This window comes from Euphorbia lathyris, chromosome 9 (genome assembly GCF_963576675.1).
Source record: "Euphorbia lathyris chromosome 9, ddEupLath1.1, whole genome shotgun sequence".
NCBI lineage: Eukaryota > Viridiplantae > Streptophyta > Magnoliopsida > Malpighiales > Euphorbiaceae > Euphorbia > Euphorbia lathyris.
Window position 1 is genome coordinate 64,621,304 of NC_088918.1, and position 24,738 is coordinate 64,646,041.

Sequence of the window (24,738 nt, forward strand, 5' to 3'; positions counted from 1 at the left end):
ATATGTTGATAAGCAACATGTGAATTATTAATTTTACTCCTATTTATATTTATATATAAGACTATAAACATCACATATGAGCAAGAACCGTAAGAACAATGGAGAAAAGCTTTGCATTTCTGAAGATTTTCGACAAATAGAAGAAGAAGGAAGAAGAAGAAGAAGATAGATGAAGAGATTAATGAGTGAAAGTACAGATGAAAGACAACTCCCAATGCTTTATTATTTTGATACCAGACGTTTGGTCTCCTTGAGGACAGTTCCGTAATTTAACCAAGCTAGTGGCATTTTTGTCTCCTTTCAATTTCGGTATGTTCCAGAAGATGTGCACACAACCAATGGTGCACCATAGTCCACTCAAGCATACTCCTCTTTGATCAAGCATCATTGATTGTGTGCCTTAGCATCAAGGGTCCAGCTTATTCCAAGTGTCATCGTCTTGTTAGCCATGAGGTTACTTAATGTTGGTGTATTACTTGGAGAGCAAACCTAGAATATAGATAAATAATAGTTAGGTCTTTTCTTTAATGCGAATTAATTAGAATTATTTTCTTACCTTATTCACTTTCTCTGGCAGCCCAATTTTATCACTTTATGTAGAAACATATAATTAAAAAATATATATTTATTTGATAAATATATATATATATATATATTTATGATGCAATTAACTGATCATGTGAGGCGAGATCAGAAGTTGGAGATATTATTCGCCAATGTCAGGATATCCTACATAGCAATGACAATTACTCTGTCTGCTTAGTTCGAAGGCAAGCTAACGAGATGGCTCACGCGTTTGCGCAGTCTTCTCGTTTTTCATCTTGTCCTGTTTACTTTGATAATTTACCGAGTTATATTTCTTCTGTAATGTGTTCAACTTGCCCCATTGAAGGTTATTAATGATATTTAAGTTCAAAAAAAAATTATAAAGGAAAATTTACATATAAATTAATTTTTTAAAAATTATCTATAATTATGTCAAGTAATAATTTGTATTTGTCAAACTAAGTAAATTATTGTTTTCAATATATTTTAAGGATTAAGAGTTATAAATTATGAGTTAAGCCTTTAAAAATAAGAATTTATGAATTGGGATTTAAAATTTATGTTAGATTTACAATTATGAGTTACGACTATATTTTTTACTTAGTGACATACACCTACGACCGGACATGACCAAGAGATCAACCGACCTTCTGTGATCCTTGTAAATCGAAGCCTAATTACTATATGATATTGACATGGACTGTAATTGTGGTTGCATATTGTACATGTTTAATTTGGTTTATGCATAGGAGTTGAAATGAAATGTGTAATTTGGTCCCAAAATGAAAGAAATTCGCTTAGCATTCGATCCCATATAGAAATAGAAACAAAGGACAGTGACATGACACCATATATTTTAGTTAGTGGAAAATAAATTGTCATTTTTCATTCTCAATTATTAGACTGATAATTTTTTGTTTTTTTTTATTTAATTTCAATATCCAAAAGGAATCAAATCCTCTCTCTATAGTCTATATATATAAAATGAAATGTTTTAGAAAATCTAAACAAAGATATAATAATAATAATAAAAATGATGAGAAAGAAAGCAGAAGAAGCAGAATGGGTTTATGATAGTTCAGTTGATCACAAGGGACGTCTTCCTCTCCGAGCTCGCACTGGAGTTTGGAAAGCTTCTCTTTTTATCATTGGTATGCCCATTCATTTTTTAGGATAAATCATTTGCTACTTATACCTTGCTTGCTTATCATGTTTCCAATAAATTCATGTTATATAGTTTTTTTTAGGCCGTTCTCTTAACTTATCCAAAATAGTAGATTGGTTTCCTGAACTTTGCAAGTGTCTCACCAGCTGTCTAAATTTGTTTATTTCGTACCACCAGTTCCCTAAACTTGTCCATAAAAACAGATTAGCTCCATAAACTTTGCAAGTGTCTCACCAACTTCCTAAACTTGCTTATTCTGTAACAACTAAATACAAAAACTTATTAAACTTAAACTCTAAAAATACGTCTTCATCTATTCGAGAGGTAATTTTTTCGCTTCTCCTATCTTTCAACCTATTATAAGAGTTGGTGTTGCAGACTTGAGAGATTGAATGGATGAGGATCGAAAGTTAGTATTATGGCTTTTGTATTTAGTTGTTACAGAATAAGCAAGTTTGAGAAGTTGGTGAGACACTTACAAAGGGAGCTAATCTACTTTTATGGACAAGTTTAAGGAACTGGTGATACGAAATAAGCAAGTTTAGGGAGCTAGTGAGACACTTGCAAAATTCAGGGAACCAATCTACTATTTTGGACAAGTTCAGTGAGCTATTGATGTATTAGGCCTAGTTTTTAGGTTCATAACTTTCTCTAAAAAATAAAAATAAAAGTCAATTACTCTTTGTACTTTAAAAGTGTTAAATTTATCCTTTCAATGTGTATGAATGATCTATTAACCTTCAAAAATTCACATGAAAAGTAAGAAGAAAATTTTGAAAAAAAAAAATTAAAATTTGTACACTTTAAACAAATTTGGGAGCCAATAAATAACTTTGAGAAAATTTAGGATGCTAATGGGTACATTTCAATATGAAATCATGAAAATTTATAAAAATAAAATTTCCTGATTTTGGTCATTTTCTAACTTAAAATTTGTGTTTTAAAAGTTGACGAACAAGTATTTTGAGATTGAGTTCGTAAGTAAAAGTAGATTAACTATGTTAAAAAAAATGTATAATGGCAATCAAAGTTAAAAGTCATAAGGGTATTTTTGTTTTTATAATTTAATTTTTATTTTTTTCCTGCATAAAATATGTCACACCTCATTTCTCTCTCTTCGAATTTTGTCTCCACAAACGTATAACTCAAAGCAAAAGTATCAATGTAGCTTCATGGATACTCCTTTAGTTCTCGCAATATCCACAGTGTTGTCTGGTCTGATCTCCTTTGCTTGAAGTGTTGTAGGCTATCTGCAAATTCATATGATTTATTCGTTTATAAGTTTTTCAAACCTAAGCAGAATAAATAAGACGGCTCTGTTTGGTTTACCTTACCTATAGTTTCTTGTTTGTTGTTTACTGTTATAAAATGTTATTTTTTTAAAAATATTATTTTATCGTCTGCTTTCCTAAAAAGTTACTTTTCAATTATAACCATCAAATAGAGGTGTCAAATACTTAAAATTTTATATTTTAAAATGAAAAGACAATCAGGAGAGAAAACGAGTAACCAAATTCACATGATGTCAATTTTGTAGGCTTTTCGATCCATTATATGGGATAATTTCTACACTTAAAAAGAATAACTTCTTGTTTGTGGCTCTGATCTTCCATGTGCAAATAGAGTACTTTAGATATGAAGATATATATTTGTCTAGGATAAGCATAGAATAGTATATATAACAATAACAAGTACAGTGACATTTCAATTAACATTCGCATGAGTAAGGATCTCCACTATATGGAAAAGAGTTTTGACATTAAAAAAAAAAAACTCAACACCCAATATTTGTAATCACTCGGTCATGTATTGTTTTAGGACAAATCATATAGAGACCTGGCCATGGGTCCGGTTGGGTTGGGCCTGGACCGGGCCAGACGGTCTTTTCTATAAAAGTTCTCAGCCCAGCCCAGTTCAGTCCAGCCCACTAGTAATTTAGACGGGCTCGGGCTAGGCTATATTCGGGTTTAAAAATCAAATCACAAATCCAGCCTATCTAAACCCACATAAACATATATACATAATTTTTTAATTATAAAAAATAAAATTCAATACTTAAAAATAAATATTTAATATATAAATATATAAAATTTATTAATTAATATTAATAGGCGAACCGGGCTGGGCCGGTCCGCGCTATTTTTATTAATTCCAAACTCGTCCAAAAAATAGGCGATCTTTAGCGGACCTGGACCTAACATCAATTAGCATTGTCCAAACCCGACCCAAAGGATACGGGCCTGGCCGTAAATAAAAAATGATATGTATTGATCACTTTTATTTTAAGTTTGACTTGAGTGATTAAGAGTCTCAAGTCACTTAAACTAGATTTTAAATTTGAGCCTCGAATCTAGAAATCAAACAACTAAAAGAAGTCGAGATATAATAAATTATTTATCCAAATTATTTTACCACGTACTAATTAATTTTCATTTATAAAAATGAATTAAATTTCATAAGTGTCCAATTAATTGATCATTGCTGTAGTTGTTCTTTTTTCCAAATTGTGCTTCATGACTTATTGGGCTTATAATTGATCCAGCCCAAAACATTTCTATGTATTATTTTCTTACTTTTGGTCACTAATTAATTAACAAACGGTGTTTGTAATTTATTGGCAGCAATTGAATTTAGTGAAAGACTAAGTTATTTTGGAATAGCAACAAGCTTAATCATTTACCTGACAGAAGTGATTCATCAAGATTTAAAGACAGCAGCTAGAAGTGTAAACTATTGGATTGGTGTTACTACCTTAATGCCTTTATTTGGAGGATTTCTTGCTGATGCTTACTTTGGCAGATTCTCCACTGTTTTACTTTCATCTATCATTTATCTCATGGTACTCGCTCTAAACCTTATATTTCCTTATACCTTAACTTATCTACAAAAGCAGAGAATTCCTGCTTTTTATAAAAGTAGCATTCCACAGGCAAACAGCAAATCCTAACAGTAGACAGCAAACAGAAACAGTACACAGCGAGTAGCTAAACTGACCTTAAATTTGATTGTGTTTAGAAGTTGGATTGGTGTGTAATTTGTTGATTTTCTAAAAAAAACTGAAACAGGGTTTACTTCTTTTGACAATGTCCCAATTTGTGCCTTCCCTGAAGCCCAGTGAGGACAAAAACAAGGTTCATGAAATAGTTTTCTTCCTCGGAATCTATCTAATCTCCATAGGAACAGGAGGACATAAGCCATCCTTAGAGAGCTTCGGAGCCGACCAATTCGAGGATGATCATAGTGAAGAAAGAAAGCAAAAGATGTCATTTTTCAACTGGTGGAACTTGGGGCTTTGTTCTGGAATTCTATTTGGTGTCACACTTATTGTTTATGTTGAAGATCATGTCAGCTACGGTGTTGCAGATGTTATTCTGGCTTTAGTAATGGCTACTTCACTTGTTATATTCATTGTCGGAAGGCCTTTTTACCGGTACCGGTCGCCCTCAGGCAGCCCTTTAACGCCTATGTTGCAGGTTGTTGTTTCTGCTGTAAGAAAGAGGAAGTTGCAATGTCCTGATGATCCTTGTCAACTGTATCATCTCTCTAAGTCACATATGGAGCAAGGAAGAATCCTTTCCCATACAACCAAGCTAAAGTATGCTACTCTTTTTCTATTTGCATTACTTTATATCAATCTTAGCACAATTTTCCATTTTTATTATGATGTTTCCGGTCCGGTAAGACGAAGAGCTCTTGATGCGCCAGTTAGAAGGATCGAAAAGTGCCAAAATGATGCAATGGCGAGGGGTAGGGAAGACCCAAGCAAACTTGGAAGAAGGTGATTGAGAGTGATATGATATCTATAGGACAGAGTGGAGCGAGAGAATTTATATGGCTGGCACGACTTGATTTCACGGTTTTGTACGACAGTTCATGTTAATGGACCTCGAATCATTTTGAGACTAAAGCTTTGTTGTTTTTGTTGTTGTTGTTTGTTTTCATCACTGGTCTAAGCCTAGTCTAACCCTAGCCCATGCGACATGAGCCTGGTGTGACAGAGCCAGGTCTAAGTCATCAAAATCTCATGCGTCATCAAGACTTTCCTCAAACCTTGCCTGCCCTTATTGAAAGGTTTTATGCTCTTTTTAACATCCATGTCAATGCATCCATTTGTATTGTCTTGGAGGGTCTCCCTGTATTCAAACGGGCATAGTGTCATAGAATTTTCCTCCATGAACACATTCGTCTCCCTTTACAAATGATGTATGTCGACTCTCTTGTCCATAATAACTAGGGTGGATCGCTTTAGCCAGTACCGATAACTGATCCAACACCAGGTGCATAGTCCTTTTTATACCAACTCGGCCTCCACCATCATCATACCTTGATATGCTCCATTTTTCACTCAATGTGACGCCTTCTTATAGCATAGTAATGCTTGGGGTTGAGTTTGCCTATCGTCAAACTCCCCCTCATACCTGGGCGAGCCGGACGGATACCGGCCTGTGAACGTGTCAAGTTGTGATAGATTAACTTGTGGATTTTTAGCACTAACCAAACTTGAACGTTTATCTATTCCTTTCTATTGATTTGCAGGTTTCTTGATAAAGCAGCAATCCTTGAAACCACAGAAAATTACAATGAACAACACAATCCCTGGAGGCTTTCAACAGTGACCAAGGTAGAGGAAACGAAGCTTATCATCAACATGATCCCAATATGGCTATCCACCATACCATTTGGAATCTGTGCAACACAAGCTACCACATTCTTCATCAAGCAAGGCGCCATCTCCAACCGAAACATCTGCAATAGACTAGTAATTCCTCCATCCTCAATGTATGCACTTACTGCCATTACAATTATAATATGCCTCACCATCTACGAGAAAATCCTCGTACCAACGCTAAGAAAGCTGACCGGAAAAGAACGAGGCATCCAAATTCTTCAACGAATTGGCATCGGAATGGTTTTCTCAATCGCCACAATGGTAGTTTCAGCTTTAGTAGAAAGGAAGAGACTAAGTATAGTGAAGAATGAAGAAGTTATGAGTGTGTTTTGGTTGGCTCCACAGTTTGTTATAATTGGAATTGGAGATGGATTTACATTGGTAGGATTGCAGGAGTATTTTTATGATCAAGTTCCTGATTCAATGAGAAGTTTAGGGATTGCTTTTTATCTTAGTGTGATTGGGGCTGCTAATTTTGTGACTAGTTTGTTGATTACGGCTGTGGATCATGTTACTGGAAAGTATGGAAAGAGTTGGTTCGGAAATGAGTTGAATAGTAGCAGATTAGACAATTTTTATTGGCTTCTAGCAGCTATAACTACGGCAAATGTGTTAGTGTATGTGTTTTTGGCTCGGCGATACTCATATAAAACTGTTGAGGGACGTTCTGCGGTGGCTCATTGCTCTTTAGACAACGTTGATTCTCATTCTATGGCTTGATATCAAGCTCCGATTCTACATATTTTTAATTAAAGAGGTTTTACCAACGAAACAAGGTAAGCACCCCAAAACCGAGAACAACGGGCCAAACTCGGATTCTACATAGGATATTTGTGTGAAATCTGTTTGTATTGTTTGAAGAACTAAATGAAAGAAAAACTAATGAAATGATTAAATTAAGATATTTTTAATTTGTAACATGATACTAACTTTTTTTATACTCAAGTCGCAATAATATTTACCTTATACTACATTCGTTTCATATTACATGTCTTTTTAGAGATTTTTTTTGTTTTATTATACATATCATTCTACATACGTTTAGTCATCTTTTTGCATGTTATAATACGTGTTTTTATAAAAAATAATTAGAATAATAATACGTATTTTTATAAAATTTAATTAGAATAATAGACTTATTACTAATATCTTTAATTTATATACAGCTTTCTAAAACCTATAATATGGAGAGAGTAATTTATAACAAATATTAACCAGCTAAAAACTATATTGATTTTATTTATTTATTTATTTATTTGCAACTTCTCAAAATAAAATGATACTTCAATTTGATATGCTTTATGTGTAGGCTAGTCTTCTCCGTGGAAAACGATTTTCAAAAATAAAATAAAATAATAAGAATTTATTTTTTCTAAAATAAAGTTAACTCAACCTAACCTAACCTAAACTTCATATTGTGGTTTGAATTAAACTTTTTTTTTTTTTTTAATGATGTGAATTACCCTCATGTTTCTTGAAATCCTCCAAGAGTTCCTGAAAACCAAAATGAGGCATTTTATCAAACAGTTAATCTCCATTATTTTCCAAGTTTCAGGTAAGCAATTAAAAGAAATTTAAGAATATTCAACAACTAACAACTAGATAAAAACTGATCATGATTAAGAAATTACAAATTCCTGCAATATTTAGATAATCAACTGACATTATTGATTAAATGACCACAAATTAGAAATTGTAAAGTACATTAATCGAGAATGTACAAGGACTGGAGAAAAGCTAAACAAGGAAAACAGAGATTTAAAATGTGTAATTAAGGCCAAAATAGATTTAGAACCTATTTTGACATGATAAAGAAATTTTTAAAAAAAAATTAATAATAAATAGAGCTTAGCATACCAAACGACGGCGTTTCAACAGCGGCACCACCACCATTAGAATTGCAAACGGTGTCGCCTTGCCAAGTCCGAACAGTGTCTTTGAACGCCGGCCGAACATGTTCTTCACAAAACTTACAGAACTGAACAATAGCAACCGACAATCGCCTTTTTCTTCCTTGAGATTGAGGGAAGAATCTGAGTTTGAAATCTTTAAACTTAGGGAGTTGAAAGTTGAAACCTTTTAGATTCTGTTGATAATCGAAGTCGCCGAGAATTAGGAAGGAAACATCGATCCAGTTTCCCTGAAATAAAACCCAGAAGACATTGAAGAGATGAATTGAAGAATTTTGGGGAAAAAGATATGAGTTTTGGAATTGGAGATAATCGATAAGAATTGATCATCTTCTTTGAATTGTAATTCGGTCGAGAAATGAACCCCTTAGCCTCCTCCGTTGGAATTGTGGTTTGAAAACTTGGCGGTAGAATGTCATCTTGAAACGGCGAGAAGAACATAGAGGAAACCCCCAGAAGACCAAACATGTTTCAAAATAAAATCTTGCGAGAAAATGAGAGGTATAGATATAAAGAATTGAGGCTTACATTGAAATGATTGAATAGGGAATAATGAAATAGAAATCCTCAATCAATTCCAACTCATTGTGCCCTGTGGATAAGAAGATTAACAAAAACACTCTCTTTGATCATTGCGCAAAACGAATTTAGTTGGTTGGGAAAGATGGTAATACATTGAAAAGCAAGGATCGGAGTATAATTAAGATCCATCTAATCTTACGCCGATCTCTGCCTTTCAAGGTTTTAACACTTTCCTATTCCTATAATTGCATCTCTTTCAAGGTTTCTCTCACTCACTCACAAGATATAATAAACATATGATGATGTTGTATTTATATCCTTCTCTTATATCTATCTATTTATCTAAATTCTATCCGAATCTAATCTCTTCTCTTTCTTGTCTACAATCTCCTCATCTGAAGATTTAGTCTAAATTTTATCCTAATCTAATATATTCTTTCTTTTTTTTTTAGAAAAGGATAGGAAAAACAAACGAACAAAAACAACTACATAGGAATTAACCTAGGGAAGCTAACATCAATCATGTCTTCTAAAAGAAGAGGAGAGAGAGCGATAAAGGGAATGGTAAGGGTAGAAACACCTAACACCCCTTCATGGTCAGCCACCGCCAAGTGATCCGCAACACGGTTCTGTTCTCGAAAAATGTGGCTGAACTCTAAGATCTCAAAGGAGGAGCTAAGCCTTTTAATAGCTCTTATAAGGTTGCGGATATGAAAGCTCATGGCATGATTATCCGAAATCATATTGATGGCCTCCATGTTATCGAACTCCACAGAAAGCCTCTTAACACCCAGCCTTTTAGCAAGCTGGATTTCAGAGAGAATGCCTCAGAGCTCCGCAAAGAAGGAAGAACCCAACCCCAAATTCTGGGTAAACCCAGAAAGCCAGGCGCCTCCCGCATCTCTAAGAACACCTCCGGCAGGAATCTTAGCATTACTGAGGCAGGAAACATCAGTATTCAGCTTCACAACCCTCTCTTTATTTATCTTAATATATTCTCTTCTATTTATCTTATTATCTTCTTATTGTATATATTATTCATTATCAGAATTTTTCTGTTAGTTAGAAACAAACAAGGACTTGTTAATCCTTGCCTTCAATATCCAAGTAATGTCCTATTAGGATTATAATTGCTCCACGATATACAACAAGTACGGGACGTTTGTTATTCTATTGGGATATGGATAAAGATAACGGTTGGGATAAAGATAAGAATAAATGACTAGGATAAGAATAAAAATATAATAGTCGAGAATAATTATGAGATTTTTGCCAAGATATGGGATTTTTGCCGAGATACACAATGCAGGCAATAGTGGAAATATAATCATCTCTATCACGAGCTCAATCCGCATCTGGAAAAACATGAATAGTGAAGGGTGAATTTTTATGAAGAACCAAACATGTGGTGGATGTACCATTGAGATAAAGAAGAAGGCATTTTAACGCTTGCAAATGCTCTTTAGTAAAAGGATGCACATGTTGAGTCAATTTGTTGACCAAGAAGGCAACATCATGACAAGTAAGATTAAGATATTGCAGACTACCAATGAGAGTATGATAAGTTGTAGGATCAAAAATAACCTTTCCTGCAAGCGTCAAAGGTGGATGAGTAGCTTGAGGCGTGGTGACAAGCTTCGCATCATCCATATTACCCTTGCATAAGTTTCCAAATATGTATTTGCGCTGACTTAAAAGTAAAATAGCAAGATGTGGGAGAACTTCCACGCCAAGAAAATAGGAAAGAGAATCGAGAAGAGATGGTTGTGATGAATTCTTCAAAAATAATGGAGCATTGCTTGTGACGATGATATCATCGACATAAACTAGAAAATAGATGATTGAGCCTTGTGAGTGAAGAGTCAAATACCGAGTTTAATTCTTCTACCGATTATCATGTTTTGTCGCAGCTTTCTTTAAGTGGTCGTCGCCCTTCAGCACCTTGTTACGTGGAAGTGATTTGGCGTCCTCCGCTACCGGGATGCATCCAAATAAATTCAAATGGCTCAGTGGTCATGAATTGTAGAGGCTTTTCGCATGGTGTTTTTTGCAATTCCATTAAGCATTTGTCTCCCTTTCGAGGCTGAATTGCATGAGTCATAACGCCATTTGTATGGCTTGGGATAGAGGCTAGAAGAAGCTTTTTATTGAAGCAGATTCAAGCTACGTAGTTAACCTTTAAAATTGAGATACATGACGGTTCCTTGACGCTTCCGACAAGAGTGGATGTATTGTCTTTCTCTTGTGTCTCAAATGAGAATTATTGTTTCACATATTTTTAGAGAGGAAAATATGGTGGCAGATTCCTTAACTAATCATGGTCGGACAACTTCTTCATTGGTTTCATGAGATTCTTCGTCTTCCATCTGCTCTAACATAATATTTGCTGACTCTGCGGGAATGTCCCTGTTTAGATTCCACTAGTTTGTTTGTCTTTATTTTTCTTGATTTGCTTTGTATTGTCCTCCTTTTTTAACAAGATCTTGGGCTTGGCTCGGCTCGGCTCCAGCTGGTCCATTTACTAAGCCAATGACTAAGTTACAGTTAGACCGTCATCTTGAGAAGATAGGTCTTAAATATTGTACTGAATGGCTCTAGTGCTAGTGGGAGATTGTAAGTGTTGTATGCCCTAGGTCATTCCTTTTGTATATTTTACACTGTGAATTTTGTATCCAAATGGCAGTTAATAAAATATGTATTCATGTGTGATTATTTATATTATTTAATTACTTAATGAATATATATATTAGTCCAAAAATTATTTACAAAGAGATAATATTATTAAGAGTTAATAATAATGAGATATATTTCTTTGGTGAAATAATAATCTTAAATGTTCATAGTCGGTGGATAATGAATTGGACACTCATCTATCCTTAAATTATCACCTCTATTTATTTTCTTGATTAGTATGAGATATTAATTAGAAATAGAAAATCTCATTCTGTTTAATATGTTGATATCATAATAAATATGTGGACATTCAAAGAGGTGAATGGTTCGAACTGTGATGTTAGATAATAATTGCACAAATGTTTACTCATAGTCAACATAATTATTATCTAGGTCATAATAGTGCATATAGTCCTTTGACTTGAGGAAACTTAGTTGTTCTTGCGCATGTAATTATAGTTTGTTCCTACCTTGTACTGAGATCTTAATTCTGGTAATCCGGCAATGAATCGCTATAATTAGTTGTGTAGTGTAACAAGAGTTTACTAATAGAGAATTCATTACTCTAAGTAAATAGAGATAAATCCTAAGATAGTTATTGATTAATTTTTTGATGGAATGAGTTCCTGGCTAGGACAATAAGACTCACCTTATGAGATAAGTATCAAGGAATGGTTCTTTGATGAGAATCTTATTTTATCAAAAACTTAATCAATATTTCTTAGTATATTGACGGTTAGAGTTTGACACTTTGTGACTCTGGTCAAGATTGGGATTTTTAATGAAAGGACTTTAGTGCATGGAAATTATGATCGATGGTTCATAATTAGTTTAATTATGAATTTACTTCAAGTAACTTCATTCTTTAATTGGGACGTCATGACGCAGTGTGTTAGCTGGAGATCATGACCTTTAGAGGACTATAAGTATATATAAGCTAAGCTTATATAGGATACACTTGTAGTACAAGAAATTGGATTCCTAACATATAATTAATAAGTGTTATTATTATGCCTCTAATATCAGTTAAAGATGAACCTAGAAAGTCACACACATACAAGTTGTTTGTATCAAACTTTAGTTAAATTGATTAATTAAAAGTGTTTTAATTAATTGATTGACACAATTGAATATGTCAATGGAATTGATAAAACATTATAATATTGTTTAATATTCAATTGAGGAAATTATAAATTATTATTTTTTCTCAATTTAAATTGATGGTTTTTTCTAAATACACTCGACTGTTGGAATAAAAAATATAATAATAATTAATTAAATTGTTAATTAATTATTATTATATTAAATTAATAATAGTAATATAATTAATTATTATATATTAATAATAATTAATTAATATATGTGTCCTAGTGCATGCTTTTGTTTCAATCCAGGAATGGATTGAAACAAAAGTATACATATATATCAAAAGATATATATGTATACATATATACAATAATAGAGACACTATTTTTCGGTTCAGAAAATCAGATCCGGGATCAGTTTTCGATTTTGAGTAAGATTAATCAATTTCTTTGAAACTTGATCTAATCGACTTAGTGGACTGACTAGAGACTTCACCACTAGAGAAGCTTTAATACCCGATTGGAATCTACAAGAGGTATTTATTCCAATCTCGTGTATAAATATTAATTTGATTATTAAAGAACTTAATGATTCTGGTTAAGGATTTGATATCAAACATCGAATGGTTGACTATTTATCAGAGTGATTAGATCACATTGATTGTTTGTTTAGGAAAAAGTTTTGAATTTCGTTTCCTAAATACCAACATGCTTCCGCTTTAAATCCTTCAAATTGAAAAAGCATATTTCTTATTATCATGGAATACCAAATTGAAAAATATATGTACTTTAATGACCAAGTGAATTTGGTCATTCACTGTTAGATCTAGGCTTATTAGAATCTTAAGGTGGAAATTCTCCACCTTAAGATTTTAATAAACCTAAATCTAACGGTGAATGTCCAAATTCACTTTAATCATTAAAGTGTATTTGAATATTCCTATATATACTATAAAAAAAAATCTTTTCAAAAAAAATCTCAATGCGGCTTCATTTTCTAACCAGATTGAAGTTGTGTTTTTTTCTAATATTAAGAATTCAATTTTTGTATTTATTACGAACTTCAAAAATACTGAATATGGCCCTGTTTGAAAATTAGTTGTTAGTTGATTACATTAGTTGATTTGACTAGACCTGTTTGGTAAAAATTAGCTGATTGATAATAGCGGTTTGTGCAAAAAGACGAATAACGACATTTGGCTAGAGGAGGAGTCTATTTATTAGGGTTAAAGAAAGTCAATTAATTTTAATATTGCAAAACGCTAATTGAAAAAACTCCTAAAAGAAGCTTTTTCTAAATTAGCGTTTTCATCTCAAAACTCTCTCGCAAACCTCTCTCTACCAAACACTTCAATCAGCGGTTTCAGTGGTCAAACAGTTAAAGTTGGTCAAAACCGCTCTTTTTTTCCCAAAACATTCTTTACCAAACAGAGCCTATATATTAAAAACGTAATTGCTTCAACAGTGGAAAACAGTTTTAAAATCTATCATGAAACATACATAGACAAATATTAAAAACAGTACCCTAGTGTAACAAAAAAAAAAAAAAAGCAGTACCCTAGAAAGAAAATAAAAAGTTCTCTTCAAAAAAAAATAATAATAATAAAAAGTTGATGGCATAATTAAATCTATCAGGCGAAGTAGAGTTTTGTGGTTAAATGAGTGGACCTTTTATTTAATTGTTATTTTTCACATTTTGGCAAAAGATGGACTTTTTTTTTCCTTAATTATTATGATAAAATTAAAGAATATGATTCCATTCCAGCTGCTATATTAGGCTACTTTTCTCACTCATTTTCCCTTTGGTTCCAAGATTCCATTAATCATGTTTGTCCATTAATTTTTTTTTTTGTTTGTTTTGCCTTTTATTTATTTTTATAACCAACTGATGAAGCTCAAGCATAATTGAACAATTAAATTCTCCCAAAAACATATCACATTGTTCTCAACTTCAATTAATTTTTCAATTTTAATTTTTGGTTTCCCATTATCAAAACCGAAAAACTTTCAAAAGTTACATTATTCTCAAGCAACAATATTCACATGTACCTTAATGATCAAATAAATTTGATCATTCACTGTTAGATTTAGGTTTATTAAATCTATACCTTATGATGCTTTGAATCTCCACCTTATGATTCTAATAAGCTTAGATCTAATAGTGAATAACCAAATTCTACATAGTCATTAAAGTGCATATGATCAAAACCGGTTCTCAAGATTCAAAATAAAATTACATGTCAACAACAGATCTTTATGTTTGCTATCAAATTTGATTAAGTTTGAATATATAAAATAAAATAAAATTAAGGGTTAATTCCAAAAGAAACTCATGTGGTTATACTCTTTTTGTAGATGAAAAATTGGGGTATGTTTTATCAAAGTGATGACTGTGCTTATTGATATTTTCAAATCGAGAAATTTTGAGTTGGTATTGCCAAATTCAACTAATAGCCTCATAATGAAAATTTTCAAGAATTAAAGTTGTTTAGTATCACATTTATTATGAAACCACATTTTTTATTTTTTAAAATCATCATTTTTGGAACTTTCTCTCTTTCTAGATTTATAATAGAATTGGAGATTAATATTCTTAAATTCGATGAAAATATTTAGATTTTTTTTATCAAATTCGTACAATAGAATTTGAAATTAATATCATTAAATTCGATCAAATATTTGGATTTTTTTATCAAATTTGTATAAAAAATGGTATAATTTTTTTTCATGTCTATTCGCATGTTTGTGATCTGTTACTAATAAGTGATAAAATTACACATATGTGAAGCGTTGATGACAAGATTCGCGACTCCTAAGACAGTTTGATAAATTATTTCTCAAATTGACTCAATTTACCAACGTTAAGGTTAAAATCGGGGGAGACCGCATATAGTATCCCAATTAGGCTCGCCTCTGATCTAAAAAAATTGATTTTTTCTTCATATTTTCAAAATTATTTTCAATTATAATAGAATAGTACAAATGTCTTTTTTTTTTTTTGGTTAATCATCGTCTCTTAATAGCTTACCTATGACTCTAGAGGTCATGGATTCGAATCACATTGGGGTGGAGTGGGTTGAGGGTTTTTCTTTTTCTTTAATATAATCTTCCTTTGTTTAATATAAGTAAATTGCGCACAACTTTTTAAAAAAAAAATAACAATAGTATAACAAGGGGCTTTAAAATTTATTTTACAACTTTTTCTTAACATAATAGGATTCCATTACAAATTTAGTTATATGGTTATTGAAGAAAGCAAATTCAACATTTGCTTATAAAATAGTATAATTTTAAAACCAAAATTCACCAAACAATATTATTTCAATATCATTAATGGAGGGTAAGTTTTTTTCAGTAGCAAAAAAAACCTTATTGGGTGTTTAGAATGTTAGAGATTACATGATAGCCAGAACATAAAATTACACAAAAACTTATCTTTCATTAACGAGATTTGAAATTAGATTGTTTTGTACATAACGGTTAGATCAATTTTCATCTAATAACCATATGGATAAATTTGTACATAATCTAACAATAATATATCAATTAATTGTTTCGTTCTTTGCAAATCACTGGTTGAGCAAAAACTTAATTATATTTATATATATTATAGATTTAAATTTGTAAAAAAATGGAGTATTAGAGCTGTCAAGGGCCAGAACCGACCATGTCCATAGGTTAGGAGTGTGGCAGTCTAGAGCTTGATATAAAATGGGCCCAAAATTTTTTTATTGTATATATAGTTTTTTTTTTTTGAACCTGGAATATTATTTTCATATATAAATAGAATTGGCATTCTCAACAATAACGTTTGACAGCCAATCCGGCATTACAGTTGATAAAAAATCGCTAGCATTGGAACAGGTCTGCCTAGCTACCAAATGTGTAGCTCTATTCGCTGAACGAGGAATAAAAGACAATTTAAAAAAAGAGTTGGATTGCAAAATAACTCGACAATCATGAACAAGCGATCCGAACTCCGAGATATCCTGTTTACACGCATGAATCGCTTCTACAACGAGCTTAGCATCAGATTCAAATTCCACATTCGTATACCTCATAGAAGCTAGCCAAATCAGGCTCGTGCGTAAAGCAAGTGCCTCAGTTACCCATGGCTCTTTTATACCAGGAATGAAACTGCTGCTGCAGAAAAGAAACTCGCCCTCTTCATCTCTGATCACTGCACCCATTCCACAGCTCCTGATTTCTTTGAAAATGGCACCGTCAATATTACACTTGATTGAACCGACGACCGGCGGCATCCATTTCTAGTTCATCTTTGTATGCGGGTCATTAACGGCTCCTGTATGTTGATTCTGTTGCCGAGTTGAACTTGTCAGTGATTCTTGGTGGTAACCCTCCAGTCACGTACTTCATCCACACCTAGCCGCCAGCTACTGTCCACCGGCCACCAAGCCATGTGCCATAACACCCTGTAACAGCCAACATGCAAAGTTCAAACCATTAACTTGTGGCACTGGTATTCCTGTTATTCACCAAACATCACCTACAAAGCAACATTCAACAAATAAATGCTTATCCGTTTCATCCTGATCAACACACACCGGGCATTCAGTAGTGATGGGGACCCTTCTTTGGGATAGACGCGCTCGAGTGGGTAAGCAACCCGAACAGATGCGCCAAATAAAAAGTTTTAATTTAGGGGGAATCTCCATTTTCCATAGCCTATGCCATCCCTCCTAACTCCCATCCCCCTCTTCAATACCCAAAACCGCTAGATAGCCTGAGCGCACATTGTAAAACCCATCTTTTGACCAATGCCAAATTCTCGTATCCTCCCCAACACTAAATGGTAATATAATATCGCTAATGGCACACACTTCAGCTTCAATAAAACAACCATTATGTCTATCCAGATCCCATCCTTTACCTCAAACCAATGTATATTTCTTTTTCCCTCAGGTTTTATACCCCACCAAAAGGAATTCATTAACTTTGCAGTTCATCACAAATAGATAAGGGGAGAAGGAACGTACTCATACAAAATGTAGGCAAAGCCTGGCCAACTGACTTCAGTAGTACCTACTTTCCATCCTGAGATAAGAATCTAAATCCCCAAGTACCAAACTTTTTCCGCAGCCTATCAACCAGGAATGTGAAGATCCTTCGTTTAGAACGACCAATTAGTGAAGGTAGACCTAAGTAGCGACTCGTGTCTAAAGGGGTGCTAACCCCAAGTAGTCCTTGAATCTCTGTTTTCAGACCACCTTTCACATTTGCACTAAAAAAAATGCCCGATTTGTTCAGATTCACAGCCTGACCAGACGCTACCTCATATTCAGCCAGAATCCTCATTACCTTTCTAGCCTCATTTGTCGTTGCTCCGAAGAATAAGAAACTGTCATCAGCAAAGAAGGGGTGTGTAACAGGTGGGGCCCTGCGACAAATTCGACACCCTGGTATTAACCCCTCCCCTTCTTCCTTTTTTATCAACTTGGATAGGACCTCTACACACAGAATAAACAAGTAAGGGGATAACGGATCTCCCTATCGAAGCCCCCTTCCTGGTACAATTTGCTCGGTGCATTCTCCATTCACTCCCACCCTATATTTCACTGTTGTTACGCATAACATCATCCAACTGATCCAGGTCTCGTGAAATCCCATGCGAATCATTACTAGTTTCAAGAAATCCCAATCCACCATGTCATTGGCCTTGCTAATGTCAATTTTGAGAGCAACCTGACCATCTTTTCCTCTATTTTGTCTTTTCATGAAATGTATACTCTCAAATGCCACCTGCACATTATCGATTATAGATCTGCCAGGGACAAAAGCAGATTGTGTTTCTCCAATACTTTGAGGGAGGATCCCCTTCAGCCGATTAGCTAGGGCCTTAGCAATTACCTTGTAAATCACATTACACAAAGAGATAGGTCGAAAGTCCTTCAGCATTCTAGGGTTGTCAATTTTGTGAATAAGAACAATTGTAGTTTCATTAATCCCACTTGGGAACTCCCCATCCTTTAGCCATTTTTCACATGTTGTTCCTAATTCCGCACCCATTATGTCCCAAAAGGCTTGAAAAAATCCTGGATTCAACCCATCAGAGCCAGGAGATTTGTTTGGGCTCATAGAGAACAAGGACTGCCTAAATTCCTCCATCACAAAAGGTGTCGTGAGAAGCTCGTTTATCGATGAATCGATCACTGGATCAATAACATTAACCATATCAGTCCCGGTCGTGTCCGATGCAGAGAATACAGATCGGAAATATTGTTGTGCCAGACCTAGCATCTCACTCTGAATATCAAATTCTCCCCCTAACTCATCACTGAGAGAGGTAATTGCCTTCTGTTTTCCCCTTGCTTTAACGCTGGCATGGAAGAACTGAGTATTTCTATCACCCTCTGTCAACCAGAAGACTTTGACCCTCTGTCTCTAATATCTCTCTTCTGCTTCTAAGGTGTCATTAAGTTTTCTTTTGGCTAAGAAATATTGGGCTATTGAGTCCCTATCACCTTTGCCATGCAGTTTCTCCATTTGATTTCTCCATCTCCTAATCTGACTCTTGAAACGCACACTGAAACCATTCCCCCACTCTGCCATCTTCTGCACACAGTCCTTCAACTTTTTAAGAACAGGCCTACACCCCTGTCCCACCCAGTTTCTGATCACAAGGTCCTTGAACTCATGCTCCTTTAACCAACTATCCTCAATATAGAATCTTTTGACTTTTTTGCTTACTTTTTCCTTTTGCATCCTAAGTAAGATTGGTAGATGGTCAGAATATCCACACATACAGGATTGAAAATGGTAATTAGCAAACCGGTTCAGCCATTCTGCTGATGCAAAGCCCCTATCAAGCTTTTCTCTCACCCACGCCTCAGAACCCCTATCTCTTTCCCAAGTAAATGGGTTGCCTTTTAACTCTAGTTCACACAAACCACACTCCTCTATTGCTTTAAGAAACTCTTGCATTAAATAGTTAGGGTAAACAGCACCCCCAACCTTTTCATCCATATTCAAAATGTAATTAAAATCCCCCACCACCACCACCCACAGAAGATGGGAATCTCTAGCTAGTCTCCTCAACAACTCCCACGATTCCCCATATTTACTACGCTCTGCAAAACCATAAAAACCTATCAGCCTCTAGTCCCCATGAACATTATCAGTGATCGTCACATCAATATGATGTTCAGAAAAACTTTTAACCTCCACCTGAATTTTCGCTCTCTATAACATGGCTAGTCCACCACTACGCCCTCTTCTGCCTACTGAAAAAGCCCCTTCAAACTTCAACTGTTGTTTTATACTACCCAAACGCTGATCATCTACTAGTGTTTCCATCAAAAATAAAATTACTGGTTTTGGGGACGAAACTAACTCCTTCAACAAACGAACTGCCTGATGGTTTTCCAAGCCACAACAGTTCCAGCTTAAGCAACTCATTCTGCCCGACGGCCCTGTGCACTAGGGCTTGCCGAATCATTCTCTGTAGAAATCTCCTTATCCTTTTCGAGAACAGAAACTCCTTCCCCCTGCACATTAACCCCTGCCCCACCCTTCTCTCTCCCATGCCCCTCCCTTCTCCTCTTTCTAGCTTCAGTTAATTCCATCTCAGTGTCTTCTGGAACCCCCTCGTTTGCACCTCCCACTCCCCCTTTCTCTAGTCCCTCAGTTTCTACACAAACCCTCATGAAAGGCCCTGAGTAAGGGCATATCATCACCTCCTTCCCCCCCCCCCCCTTCCAGATTGCTTTGAACCTCCTCTCTCTCCCCTACCTCTCCCCATATTGGAGATATCCCTCAGAACTCCTATTCGCCCCCCTCTACTCCCACTCCCTTTCTGCCCTCCTCTTAACATAACATTCCCGTTACTCTCCCTCAACCACCTGGCCCCATTTTGATCACCTCCCATTCTAATTGGGGCCTTAAGCCATTCTCCCCACTCTCTCTGAACTTCCACTCCTTGTAGATCAAATAATTTTTCACAGAATCGTTCTGTGGGTCCCATCACACCACATATGTAGCAAAATATTCCCAGACGTTCATATTTAAATGTGGCCAATGACCAAACATTTCCTACACTCTTGAGTTTCTTAAACCTCTTCAGTGGCATTCTACTATCCAGACTAACTCTGATGCGCATAAACTGCTTATGGAAGCCTATATTTTTATTTAGATCGTACTCCTCAAATTTTCCCAGGAAATTGCCCAGTTGCTTACCGACTATTTCAGACATAGTTCCCACTGGCAAACCATAAATTTGGACCCACATTGAAACGTTTACCAAAGAAACATCATCCAGACTGACCCCTAAACTCCACTTATTCATAATCAAGTTATAGTTGTCAAAAGACCAAGGCCCCCCCAGCAATCACTCTATCCCTATCAATGGGATGGAAGAACTCAAAGGAATACAGATTAGGGCTAACCTCTTGAATTTCAACTCCCCTGTCCGGTCTTCATAGCAGAGCCAAGCGGTTCCACATACTCAAAAAATTAAGCGGCCTATCAGCCGCGAAACGTCCCAGGAATCGCAGTCCTGTATCCTCCAGCACCTCATCAACAGGTGGCAATTCCAGCTCAATATGGCCTGCCTCATCTCCTTCAATCCTCAATCCCGATATTTCCCTCTCCATTTCACACTACCAATTTCGAACCAAGCAAAACAATACACCAAAAAACAATTGGAAAAATAAAGCCCAACACAAACCAAAATACAGAGCAATTTGAGCAATTTGATAAAACTAATCACCTAGCAATACTCATTCGTACCTAAAAAAAATTTACCAAACAATATGATATTTTAGATATAAAATATGTCTAAATTTCTATTTTAAATTTTTAAGTACAATTTTTTTATTAAAAGCTTCATATTTTTTTCGTCCAGACCCATAAAAATATTAGGACTGACCCTACCGATAACCTCTAAAATATTAGAGTTGATCCTACTTAAAATTGCTCATAACTAGAATAACATTACAATTTAGGAATAAAATTACTACTAATTAATAATATTAAAGAATATTTTTACACTTGAACTCTTAATAACAATAAACATTAAATAATTGAACCTGATACAATTTAATGGGGGAGATTATAAATGATAGACAGCCTCGTATGTCGATTGAAAGAAGAAAAAAAGGCCCAATTATGAAAATTGGAAAGATTGGAGGACCACATGATATGCTTTTTCCTATTACTGAATTTTATGAAAATTAAATTTAAATGTTTGTAGCAATTGTCGGTCACTTTCCGCTTACGCTACCCCCACACACACCTTCCGAAGAATCGCATTATCTTTCCATGTAATGACATTATGAAATTACATAAATAAAGGAAATTAAAGGACAGACAAATTACGCCATCTGCCTACGTGTCATCTCAACGTTTTCTTTTCATAAAACCGTCACTTCTTTATTTCCCTTTCAAATTTCCAGTCTCAACTCTCACTCTCTCCACTATGGCCTCTGTAAATTCTCTTCAATATCTCTTACTATTTCTCCTTTCTTTCTCCGCCTTGATTCGAGCTCAGCTTCCCGGCACGTGGGAACTTCTGGTCCCGGATGCCGGAATCGCCTCTATGCACACCGCCGTTACTCGATTCAACACCGTCGTCCTCCTCGACCGGACTAACATAGGTCCCTCCAAGAAAATGTTGCCCAAAGGCCATTGCCGGAATAATCCAAAGGAAATTGCTCTCAAGCATGATTGTTATGCTCATTCCGTTGTATTCAATCCTCTAACTAACGATCTCCGACCTCTCATGATCCTCACCGACACTTGGTGTTCTTCCGGTCAGTTTCTCCCCGACGGCACTCTTTTACAGACCGGCGGTAACTTCGATGGCTTCACCAAGTTCCGAAAATTCAATCCCTGTGAATCCAACGCGTTTTGCGATTGGATGGAGCTTGATAATGTAGAATTGAGCGAAGGAAGATGGTACGCTACGAATCAGATATTACCGGACGGATCGGTGATAATCGTCGGTGGTAGAGGGGCAAATTCGGTAGAGTATTTTCCTCCGAGAAACGGCGCCGTGTCGTTCCCTTTTCTTGCTCAAATGGAGGATGATCAGAAGGACAATTTGTACCCATACGTTCATCTTCTCCCCAACGGTAATCTTTTCATCTTCGCTAACAATAAAGCTATTCTGTACGATCATCAGACTAACGAAGTCATCAGAGATTATCCACCGTTGGATGGTGGGCCACGGAATTATCCATCGGCTGGATCATCTGTTATGTTAGCACTCGAAGGTGATTACTCAACGGCTGTGATTGTAGTTTGTGGTGGAGCCCAGTATGGAGCGTTTATAGAGAAGAATACGGACACACCGGCTCACGGTAGTTGTGGCCGTATTGTAGCAACTTCACCCGACCCGGTTTGGGAAATGGAGAATATGGCATTCGGGCGGATCATGGGTGACATGGTTATGCTACCCACGGGTGAAGTTCTGGTCATCAATGGAGCTCAAGCTGGAACCCAAGGGTTTGAAATGGCTTCAAATCCTTGCTTGTACCCGCTATTATACAGACCCGATCAACCCGTTGGGTTAAGGTTCATGACGTTGAACCCGGGAACCGTACCCAGATTGTACCATTCAACAGCTAATCTATTACCCGATGGGCGGGTTTTACTCGCCGGAAGTAATCCTCATGTCCACTATGAATTCAATGCTGAATTTCCTACAGAACTGCGAATTGAAGCGTTTTCGCCGGAATATTTATCGGCGGATCGGGCTAATCTCCGACCAACGATTCAACAAATTCCGGATACGGTACGTTACGGGGAGGTATTTAATGTAGTAATATCGGTTTCGCTGCCTATTGTCGGTGTTGTACAAGTTAATTTTGCAAGTGCGCCATTTGCGACGCATTCCTTCTCACAGGGCCAAAGATTGGTGAAATTGACTGTTACACCGTCGGTGCCGGACGGTGACGGCGGCCAGTATAGAATAGGATGCACAGCGCCGCCTAATGGGGCGGTTGCTCCGCCTGGTTATTACATGGTGTTTGCGGTGAATCAAGGAATCCCAAGCGTAGCTCGATGGGTGCATTTGGTTTCATAGTTGATTTTTTTTTTTTATTAAAGGTTAATTGAATTCAATTTGATGTTGATAATGATATGAAACAATTCAATTGTTTAAAATTGATTTTGATGAGTCATTCCCCGATTGAAAATGATATTCAACAGATCAGTTTGCGAAAAAGTGCTGTTGTTTCGGTTTTTATTTTATTTTTTTCATACCATGAAATTGACTCAAAAAGTTGATGGACACTATGAACTTACAACATATATTATTAGCCTGCTTAAAATGATGTTAAAATCTCTCTAAGTCACTTGGGATTGATTTTGGATAATATCACTTTAATTAAGTTTAAGAGATAAATAGATCCGAATCGATGGTTGCCAACCATCGGGGAGGAGTTAGTAGAACTGAGGTGATGGTTAGTTGGCAACCCGCGGGGAGAGGATGGATCAAGGTTAATAGTAATGGGACGAGCAAGGTCAATTCTGGCTTTGCAGCTGTTGGTGGTGTTTTTCGGAATGAAATTGGCGGATGGGTTGGTGGTTATGCGGCTAATTTAGGCATATGCACACCATTCCTGACAGAATTATGGGGTGTGTATTTTGGATTAATGATTGTGTGGGGGAAGGGCTACCGAAGGGTTGTTTTTGAGTTGAATTCCCTAAGCATCATCCATAGGGGTGAGCAAATTAACCGGTAACCGAAAACTGAACCGGAAATCGAACCGAAATTTTAATTTGGTTCGGTTATTCGGTCTTTGGTAAACGGTTCGGTTTTCAACTATGGAAATTTCGGTTATCGGTCTTCGGTTCGGTTTCTGGGGAAAAAATTTCGGTGTAACCGAACCAAAGTTTTCATATATATAAAAAAAATCATTGTTTTTTATATTGGAAATGGAGGATACATACTTTTTGGGTTCTGATTTTTTGGATTGTAAATTTGTTAATATCATACTTTGAATATTAAGTTTTTTGGATTAAGTTTTGTTAATATCATACTTTGAATGTTAAGTTTTGTTATTTATGATATATTTTATTTTTTTAATAGGATGCTTTAGACAATTGTATGCTTTATAAATTAGTCATTTAATTCACTCAATTATTTAAGCTCAATATTTTTTTATTTTAAAAATAATTTCGGTTATACGGTCGGTTAACCGAACCGAA

The 24,738-nt window shown here is 35.4% G+C and overlaps 2 protein-coding genes across 3 annotated transcripts; both read left to right on the top strand.

Moving 5' to 3' along the window:
* Positions 1 to 1,561: 1,561 nt before the first annotated feature.
* LOC136205739 (protein NRT1/ PTR FAMILY 5.6-like) lies at positions 1,562 to 7,300 on the top strand. 2 transcript variants are annotated; one of them, XM_065996482.1, is made up of 4 exons: positions 1,562 to 1,697; positions 4,333 to 4,550; positions 4,777 to 5,306; positions 6,248 to 7,300. In XM_065996482.1, the coding sequence occupies exons 1-4, from the start codon at positions 1,580 to 1,582 to the stop codon at positions 7,098 to 7,100; spliced, it is 1,719 nt and encodes a 572-aa protein (XP_065852554.1). In that variant the 5' UTR covers positions 1,562 to 1,579; the 3' UTR covers positions 7,101 to 7,300. The 2 variants fall into 2 exon arrangements, with proteins under 2 accessions (XP_065852554.1, XP_065852555.1); XM_065996483.1 differs by having other exon boundaries at positions 4,822 to 5,306.
* A 14,619-nt stretch (positions 7,301 to 21,919) lies between these two features.
* Positions 21,920 to 23,708, top strand: LOC136206761 (aldehyde oxidase GLOX). The gene has a single exon (XM_065997924.1). It carries the CDS (start codon positions 22,004 to 22,006, stop codon positions 23,609 to 23,611), a length of 1,608 nt encoding a protein of 535 aa, XP_065853996.1. The 5' UTR covers positions 21,920 to 22,003; the 3' UTR covers positions 23,612 to 23,708.
* The last annotated feature ends 1,030 nt before the right edge of the window (positions 23,709 to 24,738 follow it).